Genomic DNA, 16724 nt, shown 5'->3' on the forward strand with positions numbered 1-16724 from the left:
ATCTGTGGATTAAAAAAATATCCGATGACGCCACATACCCCTAAGTGGTGCGAACTGTAAAACACGACGTTTTCTTTGATTTTTCGTCATTTTCAGTACTTTGACGTCATTTTTACTACGGTGTCGGATTTTTTTCCCGTTATATTAAAAGACGCGCAAAAACTGCGGGAAAAGAAAAACATAAATATGGTAGCTTCAGCGGGAAATTTTTTTTGTGGAATAAAGTAAGAACGAATAACGAATATCATGGCAAACGTTTTTGAATGCGCTTTTATGCGTGCTGAAGTATTGAATGGGATGAAAAATATAAGTCATCATCACTGTGACTTGCGTTTTTCAAATTTTATGGCGATGTTTCCTGATGTATCCATAACGAAAAATCATTTTGACAGAAAGTCCAAGGAACTTACTGCGTTTGTGAGAAAAAAAAAGTGGAACGGTAAAGTAAGGGAAAAATACCTAGATGATTTTTCTCAAGACAATTGGAAGAAACTCAAAGATAATGAGAAGATTAGGCATACTATACATGCATGTCAAGCATGCAGTTTATTAGAAAAAAATAAAAATACATTTCCTGTTTCAACATCACACAGAACAAAAAAAATCAACAATGTTAAAAAACCATTAACAGATATATCAAACACTGTAAATAGTACGAATAATAAAACTCCAACTACAACAAATAATACGTCCACACCTGTAAATGTAACATATAACAACATATCAACGATTACTACTCCAAACAGTATCAACACAACACCAGTTCATCCAATCACCATAAATTTGACAATTCCTCAAACAAAGACTGACATGTCATATATGAAAACAACGGCAGAATCTGTACTTAATAGTATCAACTCAAAATGGGACAGTATATATGACACTCCATTCACAAAGGTTCTCACAAAGGTCAAATCAGCTAATATTGCTCAAGTGAAGTCCAAGTCTGATAAAAAGAAAGAGCTTAGAGAACGGAATAAAATAATAAAAAAATCCTTGGAAAAAAAATGTTTTGGTGAAAATAAAGCAACAGACACAATCTTTGGCATCAGACAATCAAAAGCTTCCTACAAAAAATCAAGATCGATTCAATACTTTGAAAGTAAAGAAAATTCAATTAAAAGAATGATAGGTATAGCTATATATATTTTTTAATTTTAATCTTTCACCTGTACTGTATCTCCATTCACCTACAGGCACTGGTTTTTCTTGAATGGTATTATTTTATTGTTGCATTTTTTGAATATAAATTTATAAATAATTATATACACGCATATATATATATATAAACAAATATTAAAATGAAAAAATAAGCAATCAACATATATCATGATGAAGTATATAACCCCACGAAATTAACACGCAGAAATAATTAAAACTATGTTATGAAAATAAGTTGCTGTGTGAATAAATGCAAAAAAAATAGCAAAAATAAATAAAACCTTAGGTTCGTAGAATTCAGTCTCGCAAATCATTATTGACTAAACTAAAAACTGTAAAAATTATTTTAAACAAAATATATTAAGGAGTTGTTTCTTATGGAGTCATGTACTGGACAAAAGTCACGCTATAGAGTGTCGTGTTGCGTAGTAGAGTGTCGAGGTGCAATATAGATCCCAAGGTCGCGAGGCGTAGTATAGGTGGACGCGAGGCGAAATAGAGAGTCGCGAGGCGTAATAGTGAGACGCGTATGTAATAATAGAGAGATGCGAGGCGTAATAGAAGGACGCGATGCGTAACAGAAGGACGCGTTGCGTGATGGAAAGACGCGCAAACAAGGGCGACGCGGCGTGTAGGAAGAGGGGACGCGTACTTTCGCGCCATTTGCCTTGGTTACCCGTGAATAAATTTCGAATTTTTTCAATTGACTGGCAAATTAATCAAGACAAAACACGAAAGAAAAAGTAAGTTTTTGTAGCAGCTGGGCTGACCGTTCTCTCTGATTTTTTCTCTCCTGTTTTTTTAATTTCTGCTGTATTATAGTTATATTCTGATAAATTGTGAGAAGTTGCTAATTCATAAGTATGTGTAGTAGTGAAGGGAAGCAATGTAGGGCAACGACGACATTTGTCAACACAGGTATAGCTGGCACCCCCCCCCCCCTCCTCATATATATTTTCTCATTAAAATTTGTAATGGGCTAGCTATACTATTGCTATAAATAATGGATTATATTATTTGCCCTAGCAACTTTTACTTCCTTTTTTCCTTCCCTTGTATACACCACCAATCAACCCCCCTCCCCCTGCAACGAGGAGGGTGCCGATAAGCCGAAAAATGTTATTACACTGCTTGCATGCTATTCTGTTATAAGCAATGTGCTGTTTTTGTATTAATATTGTGTTTTGTATCACCATGTGATTACAATGTTTTGATAGGTAAACAGGGCAGCTTATAAAACAGAACGTAGGACTACGACTGGTAGTTAAATGGAACTGTGCGGTGCATATGCATGTGTACAACAACACTGTCAACAGGTGTATTGTAATGATGGCAAATTTCTCAAGTTTTGGTTTTCTTCAAGTGACACTGCACCCATTTTCAAGAATTTTAAATAATGCAGCAAATATGTACAATGTTCTTATTCGATTTTCCTTTAAGGATATTCTTAAGACATTTTTAAATTTTTGTCTTACTATCGTGAATATTTATCGGCATGGTTGTAATTTTCAAAACTTTCAAGCTAAATTGTATGTGATGTTTTAGGAATTAAAAATTGATTCAGCATGCAGAAAGTGAAAGACGCTATAGACAGACTGAATAATGCATTGGATGGTCTGTCATCATCAACAACAAGTACTCAAAATAATCCAAATCAGAACATCTTCCAGAGTCCAAACTCACATCCAAGTCCAAACTTACATCCAAGTCCACAACATCAGAGAATTCTACAAGATTTCAAGTAGGTTGATATTTTTAAGAGTTGTGAATTTCTGCTCCCAGCATGATCATTGCCTCCTTTGTATCTTTTCGATAAGTTTCAATAATCATCTCTCCAGGAGTACTGCTCACAGGCATTATGCTGATTGTGACTATTGAATTTTTTCGTGCCTTTGTACCTTTTTATAACATTTTTCATTTTTTTGATTTTGTTCAACTTTAATTTTTTTCTGTATACACTGAGTAGAAAGATTATTATGTTTGAGACAGATTTTTATTTTAATTCTTGTTCTGTTTCAGTAAGCAATTTCCAGCGTTGAATGCTGGTGGTAGCCGATATCGCCCACAAGCAAAGAAACCACGTCTCTCTAATAACTTCATTAAGGACACATGGACCCATAAATTCTGTGCACTGAGCTACAAAGATACATCAGTTTCACCTAATACACGTGAATTAATGGAGCTAAACCAAGTTGGTCTCGGAATTGAAAAAGTTGTTTTTCCTTCCAAAACTGGAACACATGCTATGCTTCTGGAAGAGTTAACAAAAGCTTATCCAAAATTATCATCACAGAGTGGTGGCATTGAACTTCTGAGGGCTGAGAGTGGTGGAATAAACCGACCATTGGTGTTGATACCACCAAGAAAAGATGGTTATTCTATCAGCTATTTAAAAAATTTAGTACCCGGTCACGCTGTAATATACATCAGACCAGTGCAGAGCGACTTACCAATGGAGGAACCAACTATGGATTCAGGTATTGAAGTTAACTGTGTACGATGTAATCAGAAATATCCGTTAAATGATTTAAGATTCCATCAAGCTTATTGTCAACTTGATGATGACATTTTTCCAGAGATGATAGACGATGAAGCTGGGCCATCGAATGAAAAAGAAGTAGGAAGTACTTCTCCCCATATCGATACTTTGTCGGCAATGTTTCCTCGAATCTCTAAAGCCACAATTCAGGACATTTTACGGAATACCAAATCTATCGATGTGGCAGCCAATATTTTGAGTGAGAAAAGTGCAAGTGAAAATATGTCTGACATGCTGCAAATTAAATGTGTAGATAAGGACATGTCTTTAAAAGAAATTCTCAATCAAATTACATCTCTTGCTTCAGAAAATGATACAATCACTTTGGAAATTGAACGTGACAATCTTTGGATGGAATCCTTGAGATTTTACAAAAGGAACCTTGTGAATTCTCAAGTTATGACCAAAAAATTGATCATTGAGTTTAAAGGAGAGGACGGCCTTGATGGTGGGGCAATGAAAACCGAATATTTCAACCTTTTGTTAGAAGAAGTTAAAAATCGTCTATTTGAAGGTGAAAATAACAGTTTGTTGCCTGTGAAAGACATCACAAAAGCTGTGCTTTTCAAAGTTGCTGGTATGATTATCGTACATTCATTGATTGCTGGTGTTGACACCGGCTTCCCAGTATTAGCAAAACCATACTTTTTACACATGTGTGGTAGAGATACCGACAGTTTGATTGAAAGTTTGAATAAAAGCCACATACCAGCAAATGCAACAACTGAAAATTTGATTGAATTGATTGAATCACTTGATCAATGTAAAACAAAGGACGATATAGACAAACTGCTTTACAAGGACAATCAGAAGCAAGATGTGTTTTGGTCACTTATTAATTCTGCGCATTGGCCTGCCGACAAGAATATTAACAAAGAAAATGTCCCATTACTGGTTCAACAACTCATTTTGAATGATGTGATATTGTCACGCCGAAACTCTTCAGACATGTTATTCGAAGGTTTGAGCTCGTGCAATTTCTTGAATACGATTCGGTGTCATTGGAAAGTTATGGATCAAATATTTTGTGCTGGTTATCGCATGATTGAGAGTAAAGAATTTATCAAATGTTTTAGTTTTGACGAACCAACTTCCTTCGTGGAGACACAGGCAAAGAAATTTTTTCTGTCGTTTATTGAAAAAAGTGACAGTATGACATTGAGTAAAGTACTTGCCTTCTGTACTAGTCATACAGTTGTTCCACTGGATGGTATGAAAAATGAAATCAGAGTGAAATACATGTCGGATGATGAAAAAAACAGTATGTGCAAATCCTCTGCATGTTTAAAAATAATCTACCTACCTACAGTTCATTCTGTAGAAAAGGCGTTTCACAATATGTTGGCAACAGCTTTAGCATGTGAATCAAAGGGATTCGCAAATCCATGATAATTGTAAATTTTTAGGGGCACTAACGAGTTTATTTTTTTCCTTCAAGGTGATCGATTTTTAGCTTATGTTGTCATTGTTCTTATTATGTTGTCATTGAGAAAAAATGCCGATTTTTTTTCTTTTTCTTCCAAAATATGCCTCACTTCTATAAAACTGATTTTTTTTCTGGTGGGGGGGAATATAAAAATCCTGTCAGTCCTATGCAAGAATTCTTCCAGTGATGAACATACTTTTAATGATCAGATTTATTATGATTAGTCTCGAATTTATGACTGACTTGTACGCTCCTTGAAGTCTATATATACTGCACATGCATTTATAAGTTCGTCTTTTTGTTGTTCTATTTTGTTTGTTTTCTAACTTTTATATGGAAAAGATGTATGGTTATAGTCGTGATCAAGTTACGCATTGCATTATCATTCAGCTGTGCTAACCAAGAAGATATTTTTCTTTTCTTTTTATTTCACAAGGGTTATGTTTGTTATTTTGTTCTTTATGTGAAAAAATGTTCTACTTATATACGGTCGACTCACTCAGAGAAAGTTATTTAAAAACAGAACTGTTATCGTTAAGTAACTTTTAAACATATTTCGAACATTTTGGAGGGAATTTCGTCTGGCATTTTTAGGATTTATTGTATGATTAAACAAACAAGTGGTTTTGTTGACATTTCGTGTACTTATGCAGTACTTTTATTTTTCAGAATATAACATGAATATACAACAATTGAGTCCAGTTGATTTTATTAAGAATTCTGTTGTTGATACATTGAAACTAATCCAGTCGTTATTGTCATCCTTTGTTGACGCGAATACAGCAGATTTGGATTATCCTGTCTATAGACTTGATGAACTTTACAGCTTCTGCTCTAGAGCAGCTTTAGAGTATCCAGATGTTATAACCGAAAATGTACTGAGTAGTATTCATCAAGCATCAGTGATAATTCAATCAGTGAACAAAACTAGTAACGCGGAAACTGTACGGCACAAGATAGGCAGGCCTTCTTTCGATATACCTGAGGAAACTCTAAAAACTTTAGTGAGGTTGAATTTTTCGCAGACGGCAATAGCTGAAATGTTCGGAGTAAGTGCAAAAACTATTCAAAGAAGATTTAAAGAGTTTGATATTGAACCTAAATCGCACACTATGATTGGTGACGAGGAACTTGATGAACATGTCAAAAAAATTATTTCAGATTTTCCTAACTGTGGCATACGTAGAATGAAAGGTTTTTTACTGTCTCATGGTTATCACATTCCTTGGAAAGTTGTTCGTGATAGTATGTGGCGGGTTGATCCATCAGGGCTATTGATGCGCTCGTTGCAACGTAATGTAGTTCGAAGAAGAAAATATAGTGTTGCAGCGCCAAGGTCATTGTGGCATATAGACGGCAATCACAAATTGATAAGATGGTCGATAGTCATTCATGGCGGCATAGATGGGTATTCTAGGCGTCTAATGTTTCTGTCGTGCGGATCAAGTAACAAGGCTACTGTAGTACTCGATTTATTTCTGACCGCAGTACAAAATTTTGGCTTGCCGTCGCGTGTAAGAGGAGATCATGGGGTGGAAAATGTAGACGTTGCTTGGTTTATGATATCAAGACGAGGAAGTAATCGTGGTAGCTTTATCGCTGGGAAAAGTTGCCATAACCAAAGGATAGAGAGGTTCTGGAGAGATCTATTCCACGGCTGCACATACATATACCACAACATATTCACTTACTTGGAAGAGATAGGAGCCTTGGATATATCGAATGAGTTGCATTTGTTTTGCCTTCATTATGTTTTTATTCCAAGAATAAATGCACATTTTCAAAGATTTATCCTGGGCTATGATCACCATCCTATCCGAACAGAGAGAAACCTTTCTCCTCTTCAATTATGGGAAAGAGGTTTGTTGTTGCAAAGGAGACCGTCAGAAGATGATATTGTCGATGACTGCGATTCATATGGTATAGATTGGAGTGTACCGAGTCATTATATCGAAACCCGTGACGATGCTATTGTGGTTCCCGAGATAAATCATCCATTTCAAAGTAATGACTTATACCTGGAATTTTGTAGATCTAACGATCCAATGGCAAATTGCGATAACTTCGGTATCGAAGTGTTTCTTCGAACTGTTCAGGTCGTAGAAAGTACATTGTTATGAACACCACTATTAGTTCACTCACAGAACTTTTGATTGAATTGCTTAACTTGACATTAGTTACATTAGATACATTACAAAGAAGAAATTCAAACATTTTGTTCACTATATACGTACTAGATATTATGCTTAGGTAAAATAAAGCTCCTTCAGTTCTTCTAACCACGCGAAAAAATAGCCACAGCAGTAGTCATTTAATAAGTTCTTCCCGTGCCTAATTATAGAGCGCGCTCTTTTTTGTTTCCCCGTCCCAACGTCGAAAAGTTGTATTATGCCCTGATCGAGGTTGTTATTCTGCTTATCATAACTCCCCTCTAATAGGCATATAATATACACGAGAGGTTATGATGAACTAGTAGCCCTTGTACACCAAGTATGGAATCTTTTTTTTTCATTTTTTCCTTTTAAAGTATTCATGACAAGAAAAAAGTGAAGATGTATGTAAGCGTAGTTCTTTCTCTGACACGGATCCTCCCATCACACATCTTATTACGCTCCGACTTTACACGTATTTCTATTACGCCTCGCGTCCTTCTATTACGCCTCGCGTCTCTCTATTACGCCTTGCGTCTCTCTATTACGCCTCGCGTCCTTCTATTACGCCTCGCGTCTCTCTATTATTACATACGCGTCTCACTATTACGCCTCGCGTCCACCTATACTACGCCTCGCGACCTTGGGATCTATATTGAACCTCGACACTCTACTACGCAACACGACACTCTATAGCGTGACTTTTGTCCAGTACATGACTCCATAGTTTCTAACCATAGGGCGGACAAAATTACAACAAAATCAAGACGTAGATGACACACCAATCAAGAAAAAACGACATAGTCCAGATCCAAACAAATTAAATTTCGATCGTCATGCTCTACTTGAAGAAGTGTTAGGAATGGATGTTGGTAGTAAGGTATATCTTCATGTATCTGTTAACATTTGTGTTGAACACATTGCCATTTATATCATTGTCCAATTTTGAACAAAAAAATAACTTGTGTGACACATCGATTTATTTCCTCTTGCAGATAAATTACTCTGACTTGGCCCGAAAATATCATATACCTGGAACTACTGGAAATACAGTTGTTAAGGAATTTCTCGAAGATAACGGTGTTGATTTATCAAAATTTGCAAACAATTTTGTTAACCCATGCAAATATCGTCGAAAATATGAAAAGTTTCCAGGTGAGTACCTAAAAAAAAGAAGAATTGATATATAATGTACGCTTCCAACATTGTGTCTTGTCATCAAATCTGTATAATTTATAGCAAAAGATTCTTAAATTCTTTCAAGTGTTACAGTAGATTTCTGTGTGTAGAACAATGTTTACCTAAAACACATTGCATCTTCACAATACTTTTAGAAATATGTATTATACAAAAAGAGGATGTATATATCGTAGCGTTTGTACAATCAACTTAACATTCCTTGTTCAGAAAGAGAGATATTGAGAACATTTCATTTTTTACAGATGGAAGTGGAGTGTCGGTTCCTATGCCCCCTACATTTGAAAAAATAAAAGAGGAGATACTGAAGAAGATTGAATCTGGAGATATTCTATTAGGATCTTTGGTTGAGCCAAAAAAATATAAAAAAGCTGTGATAAAGAATGGAGTGATTTTCAATGAAGAATTCACAGTATCTGGTCGTTGTATACCACTGAGTGACATTCGCAGAAAGATTTTTGAAGAACATCAAAGTTTGGGGATTATGAGAAATCCAAAAGGTGCTTTGACAAGATACTTCATACTATGGTCTGATCATGCATCACTTTTGAGTGCTGGCCATTTACTATTGACTGTCAAAGTTGTTTACGATGACAAGTTATTTTATACAGATGAGGAAATGTATGCAAAAACAGGTATGTCATTTAGAAGTATTGTTATTGATCACCAAAATTCTAGATATCTAAAATCAAAAATATTTACTTTTTTTACTTTGATAGTAGACATTAAATGCCACTTAATAATGTTCGCTAAATTAAATTTTAGGAATTTGTCATGATGTTCAAGAACTTGTGGAGCGTCCATCCGTTTATATTATTGGTTTTGCCCAGGATAGCATTGCAGAGAAGCTTTCATATGTCGAAACCAGACTTAATGACATTAGAAAATTGTCTGACCCATTAATTGTCAATGATAAGAAAGTGGTTGATGTGATAAGGTTTTTTCATGGTATGTTGATGGAATTCAATTCACACAAGTTTAATCTGCATAATGCAACAATTTATTTAAAAAAGGATAACAGGAATTCATTTATATTTTAGGTGACCATCCTGAAATACAATACGAGAGTGGTAACTCTCATGGTGGAAACTTTCCCTGTCTTTGTGGATGCAAAAAATCAAGATTTACAGATATAGCCCATGTCTACAGTAACAAAATAGTGTCCTTGGAACAAAGAAGGAAGAAGGTACATAAATTTCAAAATAAGTTGTTCGTTATTTGTAATTTTGACAAAAAGTATAGAAAATTATTTATTCCAGGTAAATGAAACAAAATATGAATGACAAATTTATAGATTTCTATTACATAACATTAACTATTTTTAACTAACTATTTTTGATTATTTTAGGTAATATCAGGCCCAGCAGGACAACAACAAAAAGCTGTGTCTCCATTTCAACAACTCAATGTGGAGAAACTGGGTCTTGAAGTAAATTACAGAAACCTTGACCGTGACTTACCAGTTCATCAAAAGTTGCACAAAAAGGACCTTGAACAGCTACTAAAAAATCATTTGACAGGTTAGGGCTATTTTATTTTTGATAAACTAAAATAACTTTTGCAAATTTTGGCCTTTTTCGCAAAAGTTTTATATAAGTTGATGTTAGTTGATATTTGTCTGAAAATTTTTCTACAAATAAAGCAAAAGAAAATCAGATATGTTGAGGAAAATTGAAAAGCATAAAAACAATTCTGATTTTATTTTCAAAATTACACTCATTAAAATTTATAAATTCAGTCAACAATTTTTTTTAAAGGAATTATCCGTGTTCCAGCTCTTTGCTTTGGAAATGAACATAGTACAATGGAGTCCTTGAATCTTGCTAATTATGAAGTGATGCCGATTGAACCACTGCATGATTGTAAAGGACATATCAAGAATTTGTGGGATGTTTTGCATGAAGTGTTGACACCTCAAGAGAATAAAATTTTTCAACAGTCCCTAGATGCCACATATGGTTCGAAGGACAAGGTGAGAGGATCTGACTATCGGCTGTCATCAATAGTTGTTTACCAATCAATGCAAAGCACTTGCAGAAAGGAAATCAAAGAGTTGTTGTACACATTGATGGAGCTAGTTCGGTTATCATATCTTAAATCCCAAAAAAGGTCCCCACGAATTATTCTACGATTACATAATATTAGTTTCCAGCATGCCATGTTGTGCCAAGATCTGTTTGGGCATAATTTAAAGTCAATGTCTACACAAAAGCTTTATGGCATTTATTATCATGGCTTGACAACACATTTAGCAGAAGTATCGAGAATTATCTCACCAAGCTCCTTACACACAGAGAATGAAGAACAGCTATTCAGCAAAATTAATCAAATAAGTTTGAGAACATCAGCCAGATCCTTAGAATCCATACGTGATAATAGCATCATCCGTATTCAAGCTGAACAGAAATTTATTGCCAAAGAATGTTCTAGAAAATCAACTAACACATCTAAAATATCGAAATTTTCAGAGAGTGTACTTGGTAAGTCTAAAATATCTGTTTCTACTGGCTTTCTAATTCATGTTGGCATTCAGAAATTGCTGAGACGAATGTCCACATGAAAACAAAAGTTTTCAATTCACATTGGCAAATATTTAACTGTTATTTGTGTACTGCAGCATTTGGCCGCAAAACAAATATAAATTGCAAATGTCGAACACGAGTTTGCCAACGCAAAACAGGAAAATGTCATTTTACGTAGGCAATGTTCTGTCGTCATGGAATAAACTGAAACAGAAAGGCTGTTCTATGTGATAATTAAATATATTTTGAAGTGCTTGACTTAATAAAAAGTCTGGTTTGATATTCAAACATTAATCTTTCTAATTTTGTTTAAAATTTTAACATGTGATAAAAAGTGTATGATTGTCATTTTGTTTCGAAATAAACTTTTTTGAATTTTCAGATGAGAAAAGAAGTTGTTTTAACATTAACTTACCTCTACGGAAATATCAGGCACACTTGGAAAGAATTGCAGATTTTTTGCTCTATGGTAATGGTGTTTGGTGGCATAGAGAAAATGATATTATCATATTTCATGATGGAAAAGAGGATGATGATTTCAGAGTTGAAGGGCCTTTGATGACAAATTTCAAACAAGACAACCTGCAATCAGTAGCAAAAGATGTAGAAGCTTGTTGGAAGAAATGCGTTGATCGTGGTATTGAATTGCCAATCACAAAGATAAATACTTTCGACGAAAATGGAGATTTAATAGAATGCAAGGCACTTGAAGAAGTAAGTAATACGTCATTCTTGGCTTACTGTCTGTAGGATGGGTATATTAATAGCCCCCAACTCAAATTCCTCTGTATCAAGTCTATCTCTACACTTTCTTACCCAATTATCCTCCTTCATTCTTGCAAGTGTCCTAACCAACTTAATCTACTTATATCTGGACAACATCTATCTTTAATTCTACAGATACCTAGCCTGCTTCTTAGCTCATATGAACTCTTTCTTACTCTCAGACTGGCGTTACAAATCCAAAAGCAAACATAACAAGTAATATCAAACTGATGGCTGATGATGATAATGCAGAATATGATAATGCGTATATATCACATGATAATAATGAAGAGATAGAAATGGAGATAGATATCACATTAGAACAGCAACCTTCCTTATTGGATTTAGAAGTTGACCAAGCTGTTCATTTTAAGAAAGAAACATCAAACACAATTACATTGGAACAACAACCTTGCATAGCTGACTCAGTTACTAATCCTAAAAAAACTGCAGAAAATAGTAAGTTGGAAAAGATCTGTAGAGACAGACAGACGAAAGCTGACCAAAACCCAATTCTTGAATCAGGTGTATGCAAGAACATAATGTATGTTCTTGGCTATTCAGATAAATTGAAGGACTTCGACCGTCATCATATGTCATATAAGCTGACTAAAAGTGAACATTCAAGAAAAAAATGTAGAGCATTTATCATTCATTTTCGTGAAAAAGTGATGGCTGTTCAGCATGAAGCAGAAAAAGCTACGAAAGATTGGGAAAAAGACTTCATAGCAAAAAATTTTAAGATGCCGAATACAGAAGAGCTTAAATCAAATAAAATTTACATGGAGAAATATAAATTAAATTACCACGCCAAAAAAATTCTTGAACAATGGACAAATATTTAGTTTTTCAGCAAAAGGATCAATATGCGCTTTTAAATTTTAAGAAGCATATTTTTCAACAAATTAGCCAGAGCTAGCTAAAATAAAAACATTTGATATATATATATATACAAAACTTTTTTTCTGATACGTTTCGTATGGGAAATGTATTTTTATATTATTGTGGATCATCATTTTGCACAAACGAAAAAACAAGAACAACACGAGAAGGAAATTAATACCTTTAAAAAGATATCAAAGTATTTGTTGTTGCTTTGACGGGCTTAATACGCAATAATCTTGTATTGTGCAAAACTTAGAAGAAATAGCTAGCTAGCTAACAGTCTTAAAAAGGTCCATTTTTACAATCCATTATGTGGGTTATATATCTGCACCCTAAATCAAGAGAATACTAGCTAAACTGCTTTTCTAATTAAGCTACTCTTTCGTACAGAGGTAGGATTTGCACCCACAACTATTTAGCTAAGTAATCTGCAGTGATCTAAGAACTACATAAACAGTTTAATTTCTTGACTAACTGTTTTTATATTGTATATATCTATCTATGTATATATCTATGTATATAACAGCCAGAAAGGCTATGTATAGCTCTGACAGTTACAAAGTTTAGGTAAACACTTCCAGAAATATATAGCTAGCTTTTGCTATAGCTACTATATATATAATTTTGACAGGTAGCTATAGGCAAATAGAATATAGAAAATTTCAAATATATAGAATAAATAATATTACAAACCTTGTTTTTACTGCGTGATCACAAATACCTTAACAGCCAAATGTATGGTACAACCAACCATTTCTGTCAACACAAAAACACAAAAATGGCGGCACCTTCTTGTCTTCTTCACAAACTTGAAACGACAAAAAGCACGTCAGATAGCAAAACGCGGTAGACGATTATGATAAAACGCGGTATACCCGTGTTTTACCCGAAATAATTGGAGACTGTCCGTAAGTTGCCCGAGTGGGTACTTTCTTTGTATACTTTTGACTATACGGGCCAAGCCCGGGATTTACGGGAAATCGCGGGTTTTCGTTTGCCGGCGATTAAACTTCTTTTATTCAGCGTCTCATCAAAAATGAAAACATTTTTAAAAACTACAAGTCTTATGCGTTTTAGTGGTGAAAAAATAATTTAAAAAATCGTTCTGGAAATGAGTTTACTCCCTGGGTACTTTCTTTGTATACTTTTGACTATACGGGCCGAGTCCGGGATTTAGGGAAATCGCAGGTTTTCGTTTGCCGGCGATTAAACTGCTTTTATTCAGCGTCTCATCAAAAATGAAAACATTTTTGAAAACTACAAGTCTCATGCGTTTTAGTTGTGAAAAAATAATTTAAAAAATCGTTCGGGAAATGAGTTTACTCCCTGGGTACTTTCTTTGTATACTTTTGACTATACGGGCCAAGCCGGGATTTACGGGAAATCGCGGGTTTTCGTTTGCCGGCGATTAAACTTCTTTTATTCAGCGTCTCATCAAAAATGAAAACATTTTTAAAAACTACAAGTCTTATGCGTTTTAGTGGTGAAAAAATAATTTAAAAAATCTTTCTGGAAATGAGTTTACTCACAGGGTACTTTCTTTGCATACATTCTACTATACGTTACAAGCCCGGGATTTACGGAAAATCGCGGGTTTTCGTTTGCCGGCGATTAAACTTCTTTTATTCAGCGTCTCATTAAAAATGAAAACATTTTTGAAAACTACAAGTCTCATGCGTTTTAGTGGTGAAAAAGTAATTTAAAAAATCGTTCGGGAAATGAGTTTACTCCCTGGGTACTTTCTTTGTATACTTTTGACTATACGGGCCGAGTCCGGCATTTACGGGAAATCGCGGATTTTCGTTTGCCGGCGATTAAACTTCTTTTATTCAGCGTCCCATCAAATATGAAAATATTTTTGAAAACTACAAGTCTCATGCGTTTAGTGGTAAAAAAATAACATAAGAAATCGTTCGGGAAATGAGTTTACTCCCTGGGTACTTTCTTTGTATACTTTTGACTATACGGGCCAAGCCCGGGATTTACGGGAAATCGCGGGTTTTCGTTTGCCGGCGATTAAACTTCTTTTATTCAGCGTCTCATCAAAAATGAAAACATTTTTAAAAACTACAAGTCTTATGCGTTTTAGTGGTGAAAAAATAATTTAAAAAATCGTTCTGGAAATGAGTTTACTCCCTGGGTACTTTCTTTGTATACTTTTGACTATACGGGCCGAGTCCGGGATTTAGGGAAATCGCAGGTTTTCGTTTGCCGGCGATTAAACTGCTTTTATTCAGCGTCCCATCAAATATGAAAATATTTTTGAAAACTACAAGTCTCATGCGTTTAGTGGTAAAAAAATAACATAAGAAATCGTTCGGGAAATGAGTTTACTCCCTGGGTACTTTCTTTGTATACTTTTGACTATACGGACCAAGCCCGGGATTTACGGAAAATCGCGGGTTTTCGTTTGCCGGCGATTAAACTTCTTTTATTCAGCGTCTCATCAAAAATGAAAACATTTTTAAAAACTACAAGTCTTATGCGTTTTAGTGGTGAAAAAATAATTTAAAAAATCGTTCTGGAAATGAGTTTACTCCCTGGGTACTTTCTTTGTATACTTTTGACTATACGGGCCGAGTCCGGGATTTAGGGAAATCGCAGGTTTTCGTTTGCCGGCGATTAAACTGCTTTTATTCAGCGTCTCATCAAAAATGAAAACATTTTTGAAAACTACAAGTCTCATGCGTTTTAGTGGTGAAAAAATAATTTAAAAAATCGTTCGGGAAATGAGTTTACTCCCTGGGTACTTTCTTTGTATACTTTTGACTATACGGGCCAAGCCGGGATTTACGGGAAATCGCAGGTTTTCGTTTGCCGGCGATTAAACTGCTTTTATTCAGCGTCCCATCAAATATGAAAATATTTTTGAAAACTACAAGTCTCATGCGTTTAGTGGTAAAAAAATAACATAAGAAATCGTTCGGGAAATGAGTTTACTCCCTGGGTACTTTCTTTGTATACTTTTGACTATACGGGCCAAGCCCGGGATTTACGGGAAATCGCGGGTTTTCGTTTGCCGGCGATTAAACTTCTTTTATTCAGCGTCTCATCAAAAATGAAAACATTTTTAAAAACTACAAGTCTTATGCGTTTTAGTGGTGAAAAAATAATTTAAAAAATCGTTCTGGAAATGAGTTTACTCCCTGGGTACTTTCTTTGTATACTTTTGACTATACGGGCCGAGTCCGGGATTTAGGGAAATCGCAGGTTTTCGTTTGCCGGCGATTAAACTGCTTTTATTCAGCGTCTCATCAAAAATGAAAACATTTTTGAAAACTACAAGTCTCATGCGTTTTAGTTGTGAAAAAATAATTTAAAAAATCGTTCGGGAAATGAGTTTACTCCCTGGGTACTTTCTTTGTATACTTTTGACTATACGGGCCAAGCCGGGATTTACGGGAAATCGCGGGTTTTCGTTTGCCGGCGATTAAACTTCTTTTATTCAGCGTCTCATCAAAAATGAAAACATTTTTAAAAACTACAAGTCTTATGCGTTTTAGTGGTGAAAAAATAATTTAAAAAATCTTTCTGGAAATGAGTTTACTCACAGGGTACTTTCTTTGCATACATTCTACTATACGTTACAAGCCCGGGATTTACGGAAAATCGCGGGTTTTCGTTTGCCGGCGATTAAACTTCTTTTATTCAGCGTCTCATTAAAAATGAAAACATTTTTGAAAACTACAAGTCTCATGCGTTTTAGTGGTGAAAAAGTAATTTAAAAAATCGTTCGGGAAATGAGTTTACTCCCTGGGTACTTTCTTTGTATACTTTTGACTATACGGGCCGAGTCCGGGATTTACGGGAAATCGCGGATTTTCGTTTGCCGGCGATTAAACTTCTTTTATTCAGCGTCCCATCAAATATGAAAATATTTTTGAAAACTACAAGTCTCATGCGTTTAGTGGTAAAAAAATAACATAAGAAATCGTTCGGGAAATGAGTTTACTCCCTGGGTACTTTCTTTGTATACTTTTGACTATACGGGCCAAGCCCGGGATTTACGGGAAATCGCGGGTTTTCGTTTGCCGGCGATTAAACTTCTTTTATTCAGCGTCTCATCAAAAATGAAAACA

The 16724-nt window shown here is 34.9% G+C and overlaps 2 protein-coding genes across 2 annotated transcripts; both read left to right on the forward strand.

Annotated features, from left to right (window-relative positions):
• The first annotated feature begins 1542 nt into the window (after positions 1-1542).
• Positions 1543-5822, forward strand: LOC130642414 (uncharacterized). The gene is made up of 2 exons (XM_057449500.1): positions 1543-2902; positions 3181-5822. Exons 1-2 carry the CDS (start codon positions 2727-2729, stop codon positions 5087-5089), a joined length of 2085 nt encoding a protein of 694 aa, XP_057305483.1. The 5' UTR covers positions 1543-2726; the 3' UTR covers positions 5090-5822.
• Positions 5823-8009: 2187 nt separating this feature from the next.
• On the forward strand, positions 8010-13469 carry LOC130642413 (uncharacterized). The gene is made up of 7 exons (XM_057449498.1): positions 8010-9108; positions 9239-9421; positions 9514-9659; positions 9822-9993; positions 10231-10953; positions 11378-11709; positions 11943-13469. Exons 1-7 carry the CDS (start codon positions 8742-8744, stop codon positions 12603-12605), a joined length of 2586 nt encoding a protein of 861 aa, XP_057305481.1. The 5' UTR covers positions 8010-8741; the 3' UTR covers positions 12606-13469.
• The last annotated feature ends 3255 nt before the right edge of the window (positions 13470-16724 follow it).

This window comes from Hydractinia symbiolongicarpus, chromosome 4, assembly GCF_029227915.1.
Source record: "Hydractinia symbiolongicarpus strain clone_291-10 chromosome 4, HSymV2.1, whole genome shotgun sequence".
Taxonomy (NCBI): Eukaryota; Metazoa; Cnidaria; class Hydrozoa; order Anthoathecata; family Hydractiniidae; genus Hydractinia; species Hydractinia symbiolongicarpus.

Bases quoted from the DNA above. Each gene is read 5' to 3' on its own strand.
- LOC130642413 (XM_057449498.1), top strand. From the start codon at position 8,742: ATGCCCCCTACATTTGAAAAAATAAAAGAGGAGATACTGAAGAAGATT. The intron at 10,954-11,377 runs GTAAGTCTAAAA...TTGAATTTTCAG, and splicing joins ATTTTCAGAGAGTGTACTTG to ATGAGAAAAGAAGTTGTTTT. The intron at 11,710-11,942 runs GTAAGTAATACG...TCTTACTCTCAG, and splicing joins AATGCAAGGCACTTGAAGAA to ACTGGCGTTACAAATCCAAA.
- LOC130642414 (XM_057449500.1), top strand. From the start codon at position 2,727: ATGCAGAAAGTGAAAGACGCTATAGACAGACTGAATAATGCATTGGAT. The intron at 2,903-3,180 runs GTAGGTTGATAT...GTTCTGTTTCAG, and splicing joins AGAATTCTACAAGATTTCAA to TAAGCAATTTCCAGCGTTGA.